The sequence below is a fragment of the Loxodonta africana genome, chromosome 7 (genome assembly GCF_030014295.1).
Source record: "Loxodonta africana isolate mLoxAfr1 chromosome 7, mLoxAfr1.hap2, whole genome shotgun sequence".
Lineage (NCBI taxonomy): Eukaryota > Metazoa > Chordata > Mammalia > Proboscidea > Elephantidae > Loxodonta > Loxodonta africana.
Window position 1 is genome coordinate 81,953,327 of NC_087348.1, and position 22,491 is coordinate 81,975,817.

Below are 22,491 nucleotides of genomic sequence, written 5' to 3' on the forward strand. Positions count from 1 at the left end.
TAGTCTTTGAAATAAGTATTCCTGGAATCATTATGTTCTAAAGGAGTAAATTCAGTCTTCAAGTATTTACCCTTCATTTTACGGAGAAAATAATATCCTGTGATATCGTTTATAAAGTTAGTGATTCAAAAGTTCTCAGGATGTGTTCCCTAAAAATGTCATGTATATTCTCTACAGGGGAATTCTAACATAGCTAAGGGCTGCTTATCCATATGATTTAATAAATGTCTCTGTTTTCATCTTAAGCTCTTCTGTTGGTATTTATGGGATCTACAGATCCTCTTCAGCAAATCCCATTTGGGATACACCTACTTGTATCAGAACTAATTGCTCTCAGTGCCTGCTTAGGCAGGAGTTCAGTTCCTTGTAAATGTACCCTGTGTCACTGTTTTCCAAGGAGCATTGAACCCTCCAGTATTTTATACAGAATGCCAGAGGCAGGGCTATATTATTTATTGAAGTAATGATTCTCTCTGTGTTGTATTCTTTGTTGCCTGTACCCCATTAAAAAAGATTAGCTTCCTGTTATAAGTTTAAGTTTAAGTTTAATATAGGTTTCCCTCATTATTCAGACATATGCACAGCCACTTCCTGAAGAACCATTAATCATCTCCATGACTGCAAAACAGCTCAAGGTATTCTCTTAAAATGCTATATTCACTAACATATGGAACCAAGAACAAAGGCTACCAGCCTAAATTTAATGTTTATGACTTAAAAAATAGACAGAATGACCAGCTGGTAGAAGATGGAAAATAGTAGGTACCACAGAGGAGATTATCAGTAGAAAGTGCTCTTGATGTAACAGTTACTTGGCTCTTCTATAGACACTGTCCTGGGGGTAGAAGAAGAGAGAAATTTTACTTAATGCATGGTAGAAATTGAGGTATAAATGAGTGCTCTTACATATCCCAGTGGACTAATTTAAAGTAAACATCTCTTGATTAAAAGTAATCCATTCCACACATGAGGGCCAGTTGCCCTGGAAGAGAGATGCATGAGTCAGAAAAGCCAGAAATCTCAAGAGTCTGACCAAAAAATATACAATGATATAGTCTTGGGAGATAGCAGTAGCCAGACATTACATATCTGTACATTACTGGTATATCTTTCACATTTTGTCCAAAAAATAGAGGGCCCTAGGGGGATAAAAGTGGAGCCCTGGTGGTGCTGTGGTTAAGCACTTGGCTGCTAACTGAATGGTCCATGGTTAGAACCCACAAGTCACTTTGGAGGAGAAAGATGAGGCAGTCTGCTTCTGTAAAGGTTTACAGCCTGGAAACCCTATGGAGCAGTTTTACTGTGTTCTATAGGGTCGCTATGAGTCAGAATTGACTCAATGGCAATGAATTAAGGTAAGGGAAAAATACTCTCACCATCAGAAAATAGATCTCTGAAACAGGGAAAACACACAAAATCAAGGAACTCAATGGAGATTTTCCCCAACAGCTCCGCATTCCTGGACCATGGGGTGCAGAAGTGTATTCCTGCCCCCCACCATACAGGAGACTTTTCAATAAGAAGATCATGGTTCTTCTATCAAATTCTTCCACCCTTTAATCAAAGATAAGAATATTTTCTCCTCTTCTTACTCAAATGCCAGAAAGATTCTTTAAAGCGTAGAATTGTTGAACTGGGAGGGGGGAGGGTAAAGGCCCACTACAGCATCCCTTATAACAAAAAGAATACCAAGGACATAAAAAGTCATTTGAAGACAATATTGGTGCTTAGGATAGTGCTGAAACCAGACTGCAGATTCTGTGATCCCAAAGAGGTATTCAACCCTCTTTCCTGAGTCCCATCTTAGCAAGTCATTAGAAACAAAATTGGTGAAAACAACTCACCACCTACGTCTCATTGGCAGGTGTCTAAACTTTTTCAACAACCACCACCAGTTTCTACCATTCTAAGCTTCAACCATTCCAGCCTCATGACATTCACTCTCATTGGCATACCTGGCTTAGAGTCACAACACCTGTGGCTCTCTCTTCCTTTCTCCTTCATATTTTTGGCTATCCTCATTGGCAATGGTGCTATTCTCTTCCTGGTGGCCACAGAGCCCACACTTCACGTACCAATGTATCTGCTCCTGGCCCTGCTGATGGTGGCTGACCTTGTATCCACTCTGGCTCTGGTGCCCAAACTCCTCTTCCTCTTCTGGTCCAATGATCAGGACATTACTGCTAATGTGTGTTTCACCCAGATGTTTTTTATCCACGGTACGTCTGTGGTGCGATCAGCCTTACTTGTGGCAATGGCTTTTGACCGATACGTGGCTGCGTGTAAGCCATTGTGCTACAACACAATCCTGAACCATTCCCTAGTTGGACGCCTGGGACTGATGGCTCTGGCCAAGGGTGTGATTCTTATCCTACCCATGCCTCTTCTACTTCAAAGGTTGACCTTCTGCCACATGGTCATTCCTCACACCTACTGTGACCACATGGCTGTGGTAAAAATGGCATGTGGCCACACCAGATCCAGTCATATCTATGGGCTCATCGTGATCATTCTCGTCATAGGTCTTGACCTACTGCTCATTGGATTCTCTTATGCCCTCATCCTACAGGCTGTGGTGCACCTCAACTCTAGAGGTGCCATCTGGAAAACCCTCAACACCTGCTCAGCTCACCTATTTGTCATCCTTTTTTCATATGTGCCTGCACTCCTTTCTTCTCTCACTCACCGAATTGGCCTCAGTATCCCACCTCAAGCCCATATTCTCCTAGCCAATCTCTACCTTCTTTTACCCTCTGTGCTCAACCCTATCATCTACGGTATAAAGACGAAGGAAATAAGGGAAAAGGTGGCCAAATACCTGGGCACAGAAACTGCATAGACGGTGGGTCCCAGCAATAAACCTGTGCATGAATGAACAATGAGTACCACTGACTCAAAGCCATTGTCCAACCATCAAAGGACCCAGTTGTGTCTCCAGACAAGCTGTGGAAAAAACAGACGATGAATCAGTGATCTTTATTTTTTTAGCTTACATGAAGGACCAATATGTTTGTACTTTCATCAAGCTAGAATTCAAAAATGGAGAGCCTAGGCATCTCTTTCTGTCTAACAAAAGCACGCTGATGGCACGAGGCTCCTGGTGACTCTCATGCCTGTGATCATCACCAGCTAGACACAAAATTGCTCTGTAAATGATGCAAGATCATCTCTCTTTGTTTTGGTGGAGAATTTACATTGGCTGCAGTTCTCTCTGTATTTTCTTATTCTCCAATTCCCTGTGTCTGCCCCATATAGTATCTACTTGCTGAAAGAGGATTGGGACAAAGGTTACTCTGAATACCACCTTAATATAAATAACTCTACGGTCTTTTCATCATGATTTTCAATGCAATGATATTGTGGTATGTTTACTATAATAGGATGACTGTGATGATGTGGCTATTTAAGACAGAAACTCAGGAACCTAAGTTGTTGCTGTTGTTGTTGTTAAGTGCTGTGGAGTCCATTTCAACTCATAGCAACCTTATTTACAACAGAAGGAAACACTGCCCTGTCCTGCACCACGCTCGGTATTGTTATGCTTAAGTCCATTGCTGCAACTACAGCTTCAATCCATCTTGTTAGGGTCTTCCTCTTTCTCACGGACCCTCTGCTTTACCAGGCATGATGTCCTTGTCCAGGGACTGATCCCTTCTGATAACATGTCCAAAGTATGTGGGACATAGTCTCACCATCCTTGCTTCTAAGGAGCATTCTGGTCGCGCTTCTCCCAAGACAGATTTGTTCATTCTTTAGGCAGTCCATAGTATATACAATATTCTTCTGCAATACCACAATTCAAAGGCATCAATCCTTCTTCGATCTTCCTTACTCATTGTCCAGCTTTTGTGTGCATATGAGGCAATTGAAAACACCATGGCTTGGGTGAGGCACAACTTAGTCCTCCAGGTGACATCTTTGCTATTTAACACTTTAAAGAGTTCTTTTGCAGTAAATTTGCCCAATGCAATGTGTCCTTTGATTTCTTGACTGCTGCATCCATGAGTGTTGATTGTGGATCCAAGTGAAATGAAATCCTTGACAATTTCAAACTTTACTCCATTTATCCTGTTGTTGCTTACTGGTCCAGTTGTAAAGATTTTTGTTTTCTTTATATTGAGGTGTAATCCATACTGAAGGCTGTAGTCTTTGATCTTCATCAGTAAGTGCTTCAAGTCCTCTTCACTTTAAGCAAGCAAGGTAGTGTCATCTGCATAAAGCAGGGTGTTGATGAGTCTTCCTCCAAACCTAATGTCATATTCTTCTTCATATAGTCTTGTTTCTCGGATTATTTGTTCACCATACAGATTGAGTAGATATGGGAAAAGCAAACAGCCCTAACACACACTTTTCCTGACTTGAAACTATGCAGTCTCTCCAAACAGAACACTGTTTGAAGGACTGCCTCTTGGTCTTATGTACAGGTTCCTCATGAGCACAATTAAGTGTTCTGGAATTCCGATTCTTCACAAAGTTATACATAATTTGTTATGATCCACACAGTCGAATGCATTTGCATAGTCAGTAAAACACAAGCAAACATTTTTCTGGTATTCTCTGCTGTCAGCCTAGGCCCAAATGGCATCAGCAATGATATCCCTGATTCCATGTCCTCTTCTGAATCCAGCTTGAATTTCTGGCAGTTCCCTGTCAATATACCGGTGCAGCCGCTTTTGAATGATCTTCAGCAAAATTTTACTTGCGTGTTATATTAATGATATTGTTCAATAGTGCCCACATTCAGTTGGATCACCTTTCTTAGGAATGGGTACAAATACGGATCTCTTCCAGTCGGTTGACCAGGTAGCTGTCATCCAAATTTCTTGGCATAGAAGTGCGAGCACTTCCAGTGCTGCATCCGTTTGTTGAAACATCTCAGTTGATATTGCATAAATTCCTGGAGCCTTGTTTTTTCCAGTGCCTTCCATGTAGCTTGCATCTCTTCCTTCAGTACCATTGGTTCCTGCTTACAGGGTTTCTCCTGAAATGGTTAAACATCGACCAATTCTTTCTGGTAGAGTGACTCTGTGTATTCCTTCCATCTTCTTTTGATTCTCCCTGTGTTATTTAATATTTTCCCCATGTAATCCTTTGCTATTGCAACTCTAGGCTTGAACTTTTTTCTTCAGTTCTTTCAGTTTGAGAAATGCCACGTGTGGTGTTCTCTTTTGGTTTACTATCTCCAGGTCTTTGCACATATCATTTTAATACTTCGTCTTCTCGAGCCTGCCTTTGAAATCTGTTCGGTTCCTTGACTTCATTATTTCTTCCTCTTAATTTAACTACATATTGTTCAAAAGCAAGTTTGAAAGTCTCTTCTGATATCCATTTTGTTTTTTTCTTTCTTTCCTGTCTTTTTAATGAGCTCTTGCTTTCTTCATGTCATTGATGTCATTCCACAACTCGTCTGGTCTTTTATCATTGGTGTTCAACAAGTCAAATTGCTTCCTGAGACGGCCTTCTTGAGACATTGAATTTATCAGGTGGGATATACTCAACATCATACTTTGGCTCTAGTGGACTTGTTCTAATTCTCTTCAGTTTCAATTTGAACTTGCATATGAGCAATTGATGGTCTCTTCTGCAGTCAGCCTCTGGCCTTGTTCTGACTGATGACATTGAGCTTTCCCATCTCACCTGGCAAGGTCCAATTGTATAGTTGCTGTTTATGTTGGTGAAAAAAAATATTTTCTATGAAGAAGTCATTGGTCTTACAAAATTCTATCATGTGATCGCCAGCATCATTTCTATCACCAAGGTCATATTTTCTAGGAACCTACATATGAAAAACATTCAGGAACCAGGGACTGTTGAGAAACATATTATGAAAGATTTTGTTGCAAGGGTAAGCATGTATCCAGATATTTCAAAATACTTCTGTGACCAGGAATTCCATCTTTTTAAAAAAGCATATGTGAGCAGGAAGACTCCTATTTTTGAAATGATATCCCATGCACAAATACTAACCTGTATTGTTGTGATGAAACAATTGCTTTGTCAAATTGTTTAAAACATTAAAGTAAATGAAATTTCTATCTTATCATTTAAGTGCATAGTTATCGATCACTTGTACCATGTAATGAGAAAATCAAGACTCAATGGTATGACAGAAATTATTCTATTGCTAATAAAGTTTAAACAAAATGAAATTACAAAGTGTAAGGACTATAAAGAGATAGGATAATTACAGTTTTAGCACAATTTAAAGTTAGACATATATGATTATTGACTTTAAATCAGGACAAAGGATCCTAAATTTCTAAGTTCCCTGTAAGTCTCGATCGTGGTGCTTGAGATTCTTAAGAGGAAAATGACACTGAGAATAAGGGTAGTATATGGCTAAGATTAAGAGATTTACTTTCAGGAAAGCTGCTCTAGAGAAAAGACTGAGAGTGTTACTATATGGCATTTTGTCGAAACCTCAAAAAAAAGGCAGAGTATTCATTCACTAGAGTGTGAAGATGTGCCTCACAGATCTTCTCAATCAAACCAAGGCCTCCAGGAAGCTTAAGGGCACTGTCCGTCAACTCCCTCATCAGTGAGCCAAGGTAAGAAAAGGAATTATCTCAAAAAAGATCTGTGGATGTGATTTTGTTTAACAGGGAGAATGTCCATGAAATCCATCCAAGGCCCACAAGGTTCTTGACAAAATTTAAATTAACAAAAACAGTGATACCAGCTTGGACTAAAAGGGACAGAGAGAGCACACAATGAAAGAAAGTTATCAAACCTGCAAAATTCTACTGGCAAGAAGTGGGCTGATAAAACTACTCAGCTACACACAAATGCTATGTTTCATAAAAAAAAAAAAAAAAAAAAAAAAAAACAAGGAAGGGTGTCCCTAAGAAGGCAAAGCCAAGAGCCCAAATGGCATAACCAAATCCTGAGAGGGTGCAGCCAATTATCATGAAGTATTAGTTCTAAGACTTAAAATTAATCAAGAATTCCAGCTAGCGTTTACCGCTAAGTTTGTGGTGATTGGTTAGGCAGGGATAGAAAACTGAAACAAATGTTAAGACCATATCCTGAGAAAGTCAAAAAAATGTTGCTATACTCCAGCACCTTTGACCAAGTGCCCTCAAAATTCAGTCCCAGGAGTTGCCTCTGATGCCTGCCGGTACACTCCAGCTAGTTCCCAGGGATTAGTGAGCTGAAATGGACTAGCATTGGCCACTTTGAATCAGACAATCATATGGTCTATTATGCCAGGAATGACAACTTGAAGAGGAATAGTGTTGCCTTTCATTGTCAAAAAGAACAATTCAAGACCTATCCTGAAGTACAACACTGTCTGTAATAGGATAATATCTAGAGTCCTACAAGGAAGACCAGTTAATATGACTATTATTCAAGTATACACACAAACCACTAAGTTAGAAGATGAAGAAACGGAAGATTTTTACCAACTTCGGCAGTCTGAAATTGATCCAACATGCAGTCAGGATGCATTGATAATTACTGGTGATTGAAATGCCAAAGTTGGGAACAAAGAAGGATCTGTAGTTAGAAAATATGGCCTTGGTGACAGAAACAGTGCTGAAGATGGCATGATAGAATTTTGTAAGACCAACAACTTCTTCATTGTAAATACTTGTTTTCAACAAAATAAATGGTGACTGTACATGTGAACATCACCAGATGAGATGCACAGGAATCAAATCGACTACATCTGTGTGGAAAGAGAGGATGGAAAAGAACAACATCATTAGTCAGAACAAGGCCAGGGGCCAACTGCAGACAAGACTATCAATTGTTCATGTGCAAGTTCAAGTTGAAGCTGAAGAAAATTAGAACAAGTCCACTACAGCCAAAGTATTACCTTGAGCATACCCCATGTGAATTTAGAGGCCATCTCAAGAACAGATTTGACTCATTGACCATTAATGACCAACGAACAGATGAGTTCTGGAATGACATCAAAGACATCATACATGAAGAAAGCAAGAGGTCATTAAAAAGGCAGGAAAGAAAGAAAAGACCAAAATGGATGTCAGAAGAGACTCTGAAACTTACTCTTGAACGATGAGTAGCTAAAGCAAAAGAAAAAATGATAAAGTCAAAGAGCTGAACAGAACATTTCAAAGGGCAGCTCAAGAACACAAATGAAGTATTATAATGACATGTGCAAAGACCTGGACCTAGAAAACCAAAAGGGAAGAATACACTTGGCATTTTTCAAACTGAAAGAACTGAAGAAAAAAATTCAAGCCTAGAGTTGCAATAGTGAAGGATTCTATGGGGAAATATTAAATGACAGTGGGAGCATCAAAAGAAGATAGAAGGAATGCACAGAGTCATTATACCAAAAAGAATTGGTCGACGTTCAACCATTTCAGGAGGTAACATATGATCAGTAACCAGTGGTACTGAAGGAAGGGGTCCAAGCTACACTGAAGGCATTGGAGAAAAAAAAAAAAAAAAGGTTCCAGGATTTGATGGAATATCAATCGAAATTCTTAAACAAACAATGTAGCCCTGGAAGTATTCACTAGTCTATGCCAAGAAATTTGGAAGTCACCTACTGGCCGATCGACTGGAAGAGATCCTCATTTATGTTTATTCCAAAGAAAAGTATCCAACCAAATGTGGAAATTATCAAACAAAATTGTTAATATCAAAGGCAAGTAAATTTTTGTTGAAGGTCATTCCAAAGTGGTTGCAGTAGTACATGGACAGGAAGCTGCCAGAAATTCGAGTGGTATTCAGAAGAACACATGGAACCAAGGATATCATTGCTGATGTCAGATGGATCTTAGCTGAAAGCAGAGAGTACCAGAAAGATGTGTGCCTGTATTTATTGAGTATCCAAATGCATTCGACTGTGTGGATCATAACAAATTATGGATGACATTGTGGAGAATGGGAATTCCAGAACACTTAATTGTGCTCATGCGGGACCTTTACATAGATCAAAAGGCAGTTGTTCAGACAGAAAAAGGGGATACTGATTGTTTTAAAGTCAGGAAAGGTGTGCTTCAGGTATGTATTCTTTCACCATACCTATTCAATCTGTATGCTGAGCAAATAATCTGAGAAGGTGGACTATATGAAAAAGAACACCCATCAGGATTGGAGGAAGTCTCATCAACACCCTGCTTTATGCAGATGACACAACCTTGATTGTTGAAAGTGAAGAGGACTTGAAGCACTTACTGATGGAGATCAAAGACCACAAATTTCAGTATGGATTACACCTCAACATAAAGAAAACAAAAACCCTGACAACTGGATCAATGAGCAACATCATAAAAAACAGAGAAAATGTTGAGGTTGTCAAGGATTTCATTTTACTTGCATCTGCCATCAACTTCCTTGGAAGCAGCAGTCAGGAAATCAAAGGACATATTGCATTGGGCAAATCTGCTGCAAAAGACCTCTTTAAAGTGTTAAAAAGCAAAGATGTCACCTTGAAGATTAAGATGCACCTGACCCAAGCCATGGTGTTTTCAATCGCCTCATATACATGCAAAATCTGGAGGATGAATAAGGAAGACTGAAGACGAATTGATGCCCTTGAGTTGTGGTTTTGGAGAAGAATATTGAATATACCATTGACTGCCAAAAGAAAGAACAAATCTGTCTTGGAAGAAGTGTGACAAGAATGCTCCTTAGAAGCAAGGATGGCGAGGCTACACCTCATATATTTTGGACCTGTTATCAGGAAGAATGTGGCCCTGATGAAGGACATCATGCTTGGTAAAGTAGAGGGTCAGTGAAAAAGAAGAAGACCCTCAATGAGATGGATTGACACAGTGGCTACAAAAATTGGCTTAAGCATAATAACGATTGTGAGGATGACACAGAACTGGGCAGTGTTCCCTTCTGTTGTATGTACAGTCACGAAGAATCAGAACTGACTTGACAGCACCTAACAACAACTACAGTTCTTGTAATTCTTTAAATGCATAGGCTCTTCCTTTCCCTATGAGGTCTAGAATGCACTTAACTGTGTTATGCAGTGATTTAGCCCTAGTTTGGTCCCTGGTTGGTGCAGTTTGTGTTCAATTACTAACTGAAATTTTGGCAGTTCAAACTCACCCAGCACAGGGTGGAAGAAAGGCCCCGTGATCTGCTTCTGTAAATATTACAGCCAAGAAACCTTATAGAGTGCAACTCTACTTTGTAATACTCACCCTGACTCAGTATCAGCTCGATGGCAACAGGGTTTATTAACCTAGCAGCCAGGAGAGGAGGAAGGGGTATGTCCTGAGAGAGGTGCCTATCTTCTTTTGGGGCAGAAGCTCCTGTAGCATTGTGTAGCACAACAGTAATGCTCCAAAGGGTATTGTGAAGTCAACATTCTCTGGGGCATCCGTCCAGATCTTACTGTCTCTGTCCCAGGTTTTAGAATTTCAGATTCTCCCTTCTAAGACCCTGACCTACTAAAAAAAAAAAAAAAAAAAAAATTAACTACCTTAGCTAAATATTAGAACATCACAGGAGCCCTTCAACTCTCACTGCCAGGTCTTCAGCCTATCATTTGATTGTGCCTGACCTTCCACTACAGGTCATGAGGGCTTCTTTACATTCTACCACCACAGAGGCTCTCTGCTTCTCACACTTAGCTGTTAAATACTTGGTAATAGCTCCCAGTCTCTCATTATCATACAACAGAGCATTAAAGCAAATTACGAGTAACCAGTAAACTCCACTGTCTTGCTTCGCTCATGTTTTTTAAATGTCTGTATCATTGCCCTTGAAACTATTGCCCTGAAATAATCTTTAAACCTTAAACAAAAAATATCCCCTGAAGTCTTCTTAAAACCAAACAATAGTTGAGCTTAACTAATAAAGAATGTCTGCCTTGAACATTGTGCTCTTTTAAGATCTATCTATATGGGATCAAATTGGGCACAGCAACTTGAAAGATTAGATAGGAATCTTAGAGGGCAGTGAGTTTATGTTAATGGGAGAGGAACAACACAGAAAAGCAGGGTGAGAATAGCTGTATAACTTAAAGGATGTAATCAATGCTACTGAATTATACATGCAGAAATTGTCAAATTTGTGTATGTTCTGCTGTGTATATCCTTAATAATAAGAAAAATAAAATAAATTATAAAAATAAATAAATTGAAAAACAATATGCATACTATGATTCCGCTTTTTAGTAATAATACTTAGAGAATTTTTTTGCATTAAAAAAAGATCTAAAGAGATGCTTGCCAATTATTTGGGAGGATATTTGCTTTCTATACTATACATTTATTGTTTACATTTCATGTAATGCTTTTTGGTGATCCAATAAGAAAGCAAAAAATACTTGCTTTCCCCTAATAATTCTATTTCTACATATTTATCCTTCAATAACACTTGCTATGTTTGCAAAAAAAAAAAAGCCAATGTAGCAAAGTGCTTATGTTCCATTTTTTTTAATAACAAAAATCTTAGAAACAGACTTGTGTTCATCAACACCTGACAACTTAAATCACCCCTGGGCCTTATAAACAAATGTAGACAAACATAAAAAGGAATATAATACAGCCATGGAGAAGACTAACATTTGTGCTGATATGGGCCAATCACTAAGACATATTGTGAAATTATCAAGTGAACACACACAAAAAATTTAAATAATTCATGGCCATTTGTGTAAATTACAAACTATAGAACAATTTTGCCCACAAAAGTTATTATTCTTTTAATTTTCACTATATTTATTTCATGAAAGACAGGTAAAGACATCTATATTATGTTAAGGATGCATTTTTTCTTAAGTTCAAATTTGGTAATTTGTTAAAAATAAGAATATTTTACCACAGGTTTTTATAGCGGTCTCTAAGCCATGACATCCACCCAGATGCAGACATCATAGGCCCAGTTTTCTTGATTTCAGGTTATCTGAACAATCAGGTCTGGCCATAGTAGACTGGGCAGGAGGGTCATGATGTTTTGTGCTATTAAAGTAAAAATAACCTTTTAAAAGCATCTAAAAGCAAAGTTAATTGGAAATAAGATGAGGTGCCAGGGGAAGGGACTTGATACAAATTGAAAACTTTTTCATTTATCCACTTGTCAAACTTGCTTATATATACATATATATATTTTTTTTTTTTCTGAATAAATTCTAGGTTTATGTCAGTAATCTCAGGTGGAACTTTCCTGAAAGCAGACCCCTTCTGAGATAGCTTTTCTGCATTATGACTGATATCCACAGCCCAAAGTTGATAAGAAAACCCCCTAAACTGAAGAAAAGTCTTCTCTGATAGAGTTTCCTTCCTCACAGTCAGTTGTGTTTTACACGTTCTGCTTGACTCTGCCTTCCCTTTTTCTGGTATCAAGTATTCAGATTAATATTGAAATACTCAATTTCTGTCCTGTGTTCCACTCATATCTCACGAAGAATCAAATTTGTAGTTTCTTCCATAGAGCTATAAAATATATTTAAACTCAGAAAAAGTCCTAAAAATTCCCAGAATGATGACAGAGCATCGTTTTTTGTATTCAACTTTATGAGCTTAAAATAATAATAATCATAAAACATAAAGCTATGCCTGTCAAAAGTAAAATACTGACCACCCAAACAACGATTCCTCTGAGTTGCACATATTCCACATATATGTTTGAGATTTGTTTTGCCGCAGAATTGAGTATTGAAATGTTTTGGTATAGTCGCTGGCATGTAAGACTCAGATTTCTAGATCCAAGATAACTAAGAAGAGAACCTTTTAAAAATAATTTAGACAAAATGCAAAAAGATATTTGGCCAGATAAATTTTTTTTTGTTGTCGTTTTGTAATTTTAGCTAAAGCAAAGTAGAGAATTTGTAAATGTAGAGCAAAGCCTCAGGTACATTGGTGTATTGAAACTGCCACAGTGACTAAAGGTAGGAGACGAGGACTTCAAAGCAGTAATATTTTAAGCTGAGACAGAAAAACTCTACCTAAAAATTATCTTTAAACTGATGAGAAGCATGGCTGATGGTTGTAAAAAACACATTCGATCTTCTAATACAAATTTTTATTATATCACACAAGCAGAAATGTAAACTATATTGTAAAAGTACAAACTAAAGAAAGTAAACTCGGATAGCTTTATTTGACACAACCGCATATGAAGAAGAGAATCCCCTGAGGCCCTGAGGAATGAAAGAGCCCCCCGGACATACACGGTAGACTGCTGGCAGAGGGGTGAGGAGTGGTGCTTTTATTTCTATCAGAATGGAACACAAGTTCAAAATGGGGCAGATGTTCCAAAGGAAAAAAAAAAAAACAAGATATACTTTAAGAAGTACATGCATTACTTAAAAAAAAAAAAAAAGACTAGCAAAAAGATAACATTTTATTTAGGTCTATATTAAAAAAAAAATAACGTTCTGAAAGAAGTGAGGAAAAGTATGCACATCTCTGAAAGCTCTTTCCTTTCTAGGGGCTCTTTTAATAATTTCGAAGAACACCTCCGTATCTGTATGACGGGTTAGCTGTAGTTAGTGTTTGTGGAAATTTAGTTTCCTTAGAAAACTAGTGCCTGAGTGGTACAAATAGTTAACACATTCATCTGTTGACTGAAAGCTTGTAGGTTCAAGTCTACCTAGAGCTGCCTCAGAAAAAGACCTGGCCATCTGCTTCTAAAATATCAGCCATTGAAAACCCTATAGAGCACAGTTCTATTCTGGAGTCACACGTGTGGTTGCCATAACTTGGAATCCACTCAAGGACAACTGGTTTTAATAAAGTTAGATGGTTTTGATACTATAAGTTGGAATATTTAAAAAAGAAAAACTCTGTAGAGTGGGCTCAAGGTGTGAGCTCCATATTAATCTCTGAGACAGTCCACAAGCCTTCAGCCCCATCCATCTTTGCATTAGGCACTGCTTTTGCACCACGTCATAATCCCCTTGACCTCACCTCTTCTGTACACACTGATGCTTTGACCAGTCCCTTGCAGGTGCAGCCAAGCCGTGCCTCACTTCAGATTGAGGTAGCTTCATGCCTAACCCCATAACATGAGACTCCCCAGCAACAGCTCTGCATTCATGCATACACCACCAGGAAATGCAGGGGAGTTAGCACCTGTGGGGCAGCCCAGAAGCCATTGGTGGAAATCTGTTCATCCCCTTTAGAAGACAGTTCTGAGACGCATTTTATAAGGCTCTTCAGATGGTCCCAGTAGAGTTGGGTACCAGTCTCTGGTAGCAGTGTGCAACAGGCTAAGAATTCCTTGTATTGGATTTTCCTCATTCTCTGTTTTACTCCACCTGTCCTGCACTCATGCTCCCTGGGATCACATTTCCAAACAAACTTCTAAAAGGCAAGCTTTTGTCTTAGGCCCTGCTTTTGGGGGAACCCTAGGCTTAGCCTCTGTCATGCTAAAAATCTTTGGATCCTATTCTTCAGTCTCTAGTCTGAGGTGCTGCTTTACTGATACTCTATTTATTAGATCTCATTTATTTATATGACGTTATTATGCAATAAAATATAATGACTTATATAATTACTTATATTTTATTTATTTGATGGCTTGGAAACATTTAAGACCCAAGTTCTCTGAATAGAATAAAGATAGTAATAGAGAAGCTGACACTGGATTATTTCGGCTTCCAAATACCTAACAAAAAGTGAATCAAGTTTGACCAAGAGATCAAACATATAAAAATTATTCAGCCTTTGCATGGCTGGCCACAATTCCATAGTCATGAAAAGAAAAAAAGATAATAATGGAGTTTTCTGTTATATTTCCAACAAGCCAACAGGAGAAGACTCATACCCATTCTAGAGTAAAACATAATCAGCCATAGATTAATAAAACTTTTGAGGAAAAAACATACCCAAACAAGAAAAGACAGACACAGAAAGGCTTTCCTTCTTGTGTTTTCTCTGATTTTCTCCAGTTCCCTCAGTTTTTCCAGAATAAACTGCTCCTGCAAACTGTTCAAGGACAATTATTATGCTTAGGTATAAATAAATCTTTAACCCCTTAATTTTATTAAAAAATAGATTTTAATTTTTACAAAAATCTCACCAATAAACAGTGGGAAAATAAGCTAAATATAGGAGGCAGGTAGATAATATTTTACAGCATGTGAGCTCCATGATTCTGTAGTTCAGTCGCATTTGAATTAGATGAAAAAAATTACTCTCAGATCTCAACAAAAATTTAGCTTTGTGCTACCACAGCTCTTCAGATTGAATGCCTTAAATCCTTTCTGAATCTGCTACTTATTTGTCAAAGTAGTAATCTCAACAACATTTTGCTATATATGTTATGATGGGTAAAGTATCTATTCCTGGTATTAATTTCAGGTAGGCAGTACTCTGTTCTCTACCATTATTGCTCCCACATCTTCCTTGGTCTGTGCTCCTTTATTGACAGAAAAAGCACCTCCTATTCCAACCTCAAAGACTGTGTATTTCTACTGTATGTTGAGCCCTTTGTTTCAAGCTCTGAAATATCTTACTTTTTTCAGACCAAATTATTGATACTTTCAGTTTATTTGACACCTCTGTTTATATATTTATACAGTTATAGCTGGTACCACACTCTGGAAAAGATTCTTCTCTTTCCCTGTAGTTTAAATAGTCTAAGATTCTCCTTTAAATAGTGCATATGGCCTTGAGGTAGGCATATTTTTCACTGAATTATGCCTTCACATTTTATCTTTACAATAGGATGAAAAACCCTAGAATTTTTCTAGTTTCAAACTTCCTGCATCTTAAAATATTTGCCTCTATATCCCAAATCAACGTTTAGAAAATATAAGCCATATCCCCTGAAGTTAATGCACTCCCATGTCTGGGCATAGGACCTGAGTCGCACACATTGCCCTAAGTATGTGTCCAGGGCTCCTTTTTAAGTCTCCAGGGAAATGACCTTGCAGAGGTCTGTAACCAGAGATCTCCAGTATAAAATGGACTTTTATAATTATGACCACAGAAAGAATATTTTCAGAATTGTTTCTTTGCAACAGAATCTTTTCAGACACTGAGATTAGTTGAGACCAGCAGGAGAGTTGACTCCATAAGTTTTTATAAGTATGAAATTAGTCTAAAGGTGTATCTATCTTCTAAGTTCAGGAGCTTTCTATCTCTCTTTTCTTTTGATGTTTCTCTGAAAATTGTAGATAATGTTTCCTTTCCAAATTCCCTCAAACCTACAAGGAAACAACAAATCTTGTTGCCCAAATGTAAGGTTTCTACAGAGGCAATGATAAAATAGTGACTCTAAATTTAATTTTAAATTTCTCTGTCCTCCCTCACTGCTCCGCCTCACCAAATAATCCCTACCTCACATCCTCCCCTTAAACACAAAAACGAATGCACGTGTATCTCTTGGCCAAGCCTTGGCAAAGTAAGAAGTATTGTATACTCACTGACTTGATGTGGACAAGTTTCATTTGTTCTTGTGGGCTCTCCATATGGAAACACCCCACCCCACCTTACATGTGTTCGGGGTGTATTGTACGAAGTGTTTTTATGAACATTATCACATATAATTTGCCCAACCACTCTATCAAGTATGGAGAGCAGATATCATTATCGCCATTTTGTAGAATATAATGGCCCTGATTTTAAACTAGTGAGACAGAGAAGGTCTCCAGTATTAGCCTTCGGCCCAAAGATAAACTTCTTTGGCAGATAATCTGGCAATATGACACATTTCTAACATTAGTCAACAACTGTATCCATTTAATATTTCTTCATCGTACCCACTACTAGATTATAAGACAGGTTCTGACGAGGGCCAGTGGTAATGAGGTCCTTACTTCGACACCCATATTTGGTTACTTCTTCCTGAAACTCCTTGGTTTTCACTGCGTAAATAATAGGATTGAGCATTGGTGCCACAAGGAAGTAGAGGTTGCCAAGGATGATGTGGATGTGGAATGGAATGCCTCAGCCGAAGCAGTGGGTAAGAAAAAAGTGTGGGTGTGTAAGAGATAAGCATCACACATATGTGTGTGGTGCAGGTGTTGACCACTTTTTGGTGGGCTTCCTTAGAAGAGAGCTGCATTATAGCCTAGACGATTAACATGTAAGATGAGCTAATAGCTGAGATGTCCAGCCCATACATTTGGCTAACTGTGGTATCCACACATACCATCTTCACCACAGCCATGTGCTCACAGTAGGTGGTGGGGATGACATGATTGGCATGAAATGGCATCTGCTGCAGGAGGATGGGCATGGGGAGAATGAAGAGGACGGCTCTCACCAAACTCATCAAGCCAATAAGCCCAATGCGACTATTGGAAAGGATGGTGGCATAGCGCAGGGGCTCACAGATTGCCACATAGCGGTCAAAGGCCATGGTCATCCGGACAACAGACTGCATGGCAGAGATGGAATGGATGAAGAATAGCTGGACCAGGCAGCCCTCATAGCTGATCTCACTCTGACCAAACCAGAAGATGGACAGAACCTTGGGAATGGTGGTTGTGGACATGCCCAGGTCTGTGAGGGCCAACATGCAGAGAAGCAGGAACATGGGCTTGTGCAGAGAACGTTCTGTGGAGATGATGAAGAGGATAGTGCGGTTCCCAAGGATGGTGATGAAGTACAAGGAGGAGAAGGGAACTGATATCCATTTATGTTTGTCTTCCATCCCAGGAATGCCTTGGAGAATGATGAAAGGAGGGTGGCCCTGGCTGACATTGCAAGCAGTCATGGTAACACCTGGTTTTATTGAGAGGAACAATATAAAGAAACTACATGAGCTTCAACTTAAAAAAAAAAAATCAAGACAAACCAATTGGAAAACTAAAGTTACAGTGTTCAGATAACAAAAATCATTCTGAAATCATGGTTAACACCTGGAAAAATAATACTCCTTGGCAACAGGAATTCAGATCTATTCCAGGCCACGTTTATTCACAAAAAAAATTATAAAATAAAATGTAGCTATGTGCTATTACCAGAGACATTTAACCTAATAACTAAGAAAGGTTGAGACTAAACAGATTGGGAAAAAATATATATAGTGTAAACTATCAAGCCAAAAAGAAGTTAAGATAGCAACATTAACATCAAGAGAGTGTATTTATAATGAATGTTTTATTAAGGACAAATTGTTTCATTATTCATTAATAAAATATGTCATTAAATATATAAAAATATATATATAAGAATATACAAAATACTAATTTGTTTCCACTTAAATAGGAGTAAATATTTATAATAGAATCCTGCATTCAAAAGTTAAAGAATACATTTGTAGCTGTTACAGAACTTCAAAAAAATTAAAATTATATTAGTCTACAAAAACATCCAACACATTGCACATAATAAATATCATAGAGTTCACCTTATCTGACCATAATAAAAACAGGGCAAAAAAAGAAAGAGAAACAACGGATGTTGGTGATGGCTGCACAATATGATTGATGTGATCAGTTTTATTGAACTGTACATGTGAAAAGTGTTGAGTTGGCAAATGTTGTGTTCGTTACATTTTTACGACTATAAAAAAGTAAAGACAAAGAAAAAAAGGTGAAGACTGATAGAACTGAAATGTTTCCTTTGATACAAGAAAACTGATGGAACACAGATTGAAAAAGAAGAATATTTCTTCCTATGAAATCTGATATTAGCATAGTACCCAAAATCATCTCACCTTCTATCTTCAGACAATATAAATATATGAATTCCACAACTTGTCTGTCAGTTTTTTGTACTGTGGTGGCTTGTGTGTTGCTGTGATGGTGGAAACCCTGCCACAGGTATTTTAATTGCCAGAGGGTAGATGGATTTCAGCAGAGCTTCCAAACTAACACAGATTAGGACGAAGAAACTGGCATTTTGATTCTGAAAAAAATTGGTCAGTGAAAACCTTATGGACAACAGCAGAATATTGTCTGATTTAATGCCAGAACATGAGCCCCTCAAATTGGAAGATAGTCAAAAAGCCACTGGGGAAAACATTACAGCAGTACATTGACAGGATGCTGCCAGAATTTTAAGCTGGATTCAGAATAAGATGTGGAACGAGGGATACCATTGCTGATGTTAGATGGATCTTAGCTGAAAGCAGAGAATACCAGAAAGATGTTTACCTGGGTTTTATTGACCATGCAAAGACATTCGACTATGTGGATCATAACAAATTATGGATAACATTGTGAACAATGGGAATTCCAGAACACTTAATCGTACTCATGCAGAACTTGTACATAGACCAAGAGGCAGTTGTTCAAACAGAATAAGGGGTTATTGTGTGGTTGAAAATCAGAAAAAGTGTGCATCAGGGTGGTATTCTTTCACCATACTTATTCAATCTGTATGCTGAGCAAGGAATCAGAGAAACCAGAATATATGAAGAAGAAAGCAGCAGCAGGATTAGAGGAGGACTCATTAACAACCAACATATGCAGATGACACAACTTGCTTGCTGAAAGTGAAGAGGACTTGAAGCACTTACTGATGAAGATCAATGGCTACAGCCTTCAGTATTCATTACATCTCAACATAGAGAAAACGAAAATCCTCACAAGTGGACCAGTAAGCAACATAATGATAAACAGAGAAAATATTGAAGCTCTCAAGGATTTCATTTTACCTAGATCCACAGTCAATGCCTACGGGAACAGTAGTCGGGAAATCAAATGACACATTGCATTGGGCAGATCTGCTGCAAAAGATCTCTTTAAAGTGTTGAAAAGCAAAGAAGTCACCTTGAGGACTAAGATGCGCCTGACCCAAGCCATGGTGTTTTCGATTGCCTCATAGGCATGTGAAAGCTGACCAATGAAGAAGGAAGATAGAAGAAGAATTGATGCCTTTGAATTACTGTGTTGGCAAAAAATATTGAATATACCATGGACTGCCAGAAGAATGAACAAATCTGTCTTGGAAGAAGTACAACCAGAATGTTCCTTAGAAGCAAGGATGCTGAGGCTTTGTCTCGCTTACTTTGGACATGTTATCAGGAAGGATCATTCCTTGAAAAAGGACATCATGCTTGGTAACGTAGAGGGTCAGCAAAAAAAAAAAAAAAAGACCCTCAATGAGATGGATTGATACAGTTGCTGCAACAATGGGATCAAGCATAATGATTGAGAGGATGGCACTAGACTGCTCATTGTTTTGTTCTGTTGTACATAGAGTCAGTATGAGTCAGAATTGACTGGAGAACATCTAACAATAACAAATATGTGAATGGACTCCTTTAAAGGCAATAGCCACTGGTGGGCTTGGGAATGATGCCTATGCTACCTAAGACATTATTTAAAAGAGAAACAAAGCACCTTGTCTTGCAAACAAAATAGGTACATCAATGGGCAGAATGTAAAGGAAATGAAAAGGTAATGGGCTCTGCCTGCATGTTTTGATGCCTTTCTAATTAGGTATACTGGAAAGTCTGTCTGGGACTTGGTACTCTCCCAACCAATTGATATTTCCTTTAAGCATTTTCAACATAAGATATTATTGAATACTACATCCAAATATTTGTGTTCTTCCCAAGTCCTATCCTATTATCCTTAAAATAGTCCAGAGCTGCTGAACAATATTTTTTCCCACAGTAATTTTATTCCTTGTTACCTTCAACCCCTGTATCTAAGATCCCTCCTTCAAAATATCATGGCCACCTCCCAGATGCGATGGGGCTCATGTGTGATGGCAACCTAAGTCTATGTATCACAGGTATTTCATGCCACCTTCTGTTTGAAAGTACTGTCCAAATGAGAGCAAAATAGGAGAGAAAAGCAAGAGAATTCCTAGGAAAGGAATGCAGTGAACACCATTGGGCAGTTTCCTCTGGAGTGGGATGTCACTGAAGACTGACGTGGAGAGAGAGCTCTCCAGAGCAAGATTCTGTGCTCTTTTGTGCCCCATGGTTTTATCTGAGGGACAGGAGTCCTGAGGAATGGGTTAGCTGTATTCTTAGAGTAGAAGTACCTGCTGTGATAACTTTTGGGGAGTACTTTCACTCTTCTCTTAGCTAAACACAATGATTCCATCATCAGTGCTTGTTTTTTGGTTTTGCTTTTTATTTTGAGTTCTTTCTTTGTCCTCCAAACCCCAATGCTTTCTTTTCCCTTAACTATACATACTTTGGGAGGAGAAGCTGGTCCCAGGCATGGATAAGTCCCCAGAAACAGCTTCCTCAGTTTCTCCAAGGGACAACACCAAGAGTCAAGACTTAAGGGAGTGGAGACCTTGTTGATGAGAACTGCCCAACCTGGCTAAGAAAAAAAGAAGGCAATAGAATGCTGGTCACCTGAAGTTCAGAGAGTAGGGTACCAGGATGAAAACATAAAACCCACTGTCACCCAGAATGGCTTACCTGAATATGAGGCAGTGAGAGAGCGGGAAGCTGCACTCAAACACCTTCTGCAAACATGTATGCGTGAGTGTGTGCCCATGTATGTAGTTATATCTCAGCAAACATCCATATGGCTCCTGCAGAGTACACTGACTGCCCTGAATCTCTTCACTCCTCAACTTTGGGCATACGGAATCCATAGTACGGCTCTTTAAGTAACCTAAGGAAAGACCCCTAAGGTGCCCAGAATTAGCTCTTTGAATTCCCACCCCAATCCTCAAAGCCTCACTAGTATTATGTATAAAAGTGACCCTGGAGGTTGCCTTGAGCTCCCAGGGGATGGAACTGGTTGACCTTAGGGACTCTAGGCATGTTTCAGTCTTTGCTGGTCCTGAAGGAGCCTGAGGAGAAGAGGAGCACAGCTAAAGCTGAGTCTGGGAATAGACTAAGGCCCAGCAATATGGGCGTTCCACAATCAGAAAGCAACTCCTGCTGATGTATAATGTTTGCAGCTTCAAATCGCTGGCTATTTCCAGCTTCTTTTTGTTTTCACTCTCTTTTAACAAGTCTCGTGGCTTTGCCCCAGGCATTTCCCAGGGCATTTCTACAATGTACCATTTACCCCAACATCCCCACTTTGGTCTCAAGGTACTCCCAATTTCTGGATCCAAAAAATGTGGCCAGATTCCTCTTCTTATAAACTCATAGCAAATAATTTATTATAGTTAGTCAGCAAAATACCCAAAACAAAATAGTCTCAAAATCATGTGAAGATGTGACAGAAGCAGGATTCACAGACCCAGATTCAAAATCCTGTTGGAGCAAATGTTCTGCCTACAGACAGACCCCTTGGGGGGCTTTGTTCAGAGTCAGGTGTCAATAAGAAGGAAGCACTGACAGAGAAAAGTGAATGGCAAAGTCAATGGCCTGAGACAATCAACACAAAAATGCAAAGGTCAATAAATAGGCCAGCATGGGTGCATCCGGCTATAGACTTTCCTAGAGCTTTGCCCTGGAGAGTGCCAGGGCTCTAATACATGCAGAAATCCTGGTCTCTGTCGTCTCTTTCCTCTCTGTCCCTAAGTGGTCCTGCTGGATGATAATGACAGGTAGAATCCTTTCCTTCTAACTGGTTGGTAACTACTTGCCATTGAGTAGACTCCAGCTCAGGGTGACCCCATGTACGTCAGAGTAGAACTGAGCTCCTTAGGGTTTTCGATGGCTGATTTTCAAAAGCAGTTAACCAGGCCTTTCTTGCAAGACATCTCTGAGTGGACTGAATCCTTCAACCTT

At 38.9% G+C, this 22,491-nt stretch overlaps 3 protein-coding genes across 4 annotated transcripts in view; 1 reads left to right on the forward strand and 2 right to left on the reverse strand.

Moving 5' to 3' along the window:
- Positions 1–22,491, reverse strand: part of LOC111749149 (olfactory receptor 52P1-like) — a 66,707-nt gene that overhangs the window by 34,204 nt on the left and 10,012 nt on the right. The window contains exons 2-6 of one of the 2 annotated variants that reach the window (XM_064288559.1): positions 20,987–21,118; positions 17,038–17,612; positions 14,768–14,867; positions 10,134–10,382; positions 2,819–2,943 (exon numbers count right to left, since the gene is read on the reverse strand). The gene's annotated coding sequence lies outside the window, so the exon portion shown is untranslated. The remainder of the gene's footprint in view (positions 1–2,818; positions 2,944–10,133; positions 10,383–14,767; positions 14,868–17,037; positions 17,613–20,986; positions 21,119–22,491) is intronic. The other variant, XM_064288560.1, reaches the window with a different exon arrangement.
- LOC135232168 (olfactory receptor 52P1-like) lies at positions 1,931–2,839 on the forward strand. Its single transcript, XM_064289491.1, has one exon. It carries the CDS (start codon positions 1,931–1,933, stop codon positions 2,837–2,839), a length of 909 nt encoding a protein of 302 aa, XP_064145561.1.
- On the reverse strand, positions 16,957–17,604 carry LOC135227223 (olfactory receptor 52E8-like). Its single transcript, XM_064289492.1, has one exon. It carries the CDS (start codon positions 17,602–17,604, stop codon positions 16,957–16,959), a length of 648 nt encoding a protein of 215 aa, XP_064145562.1.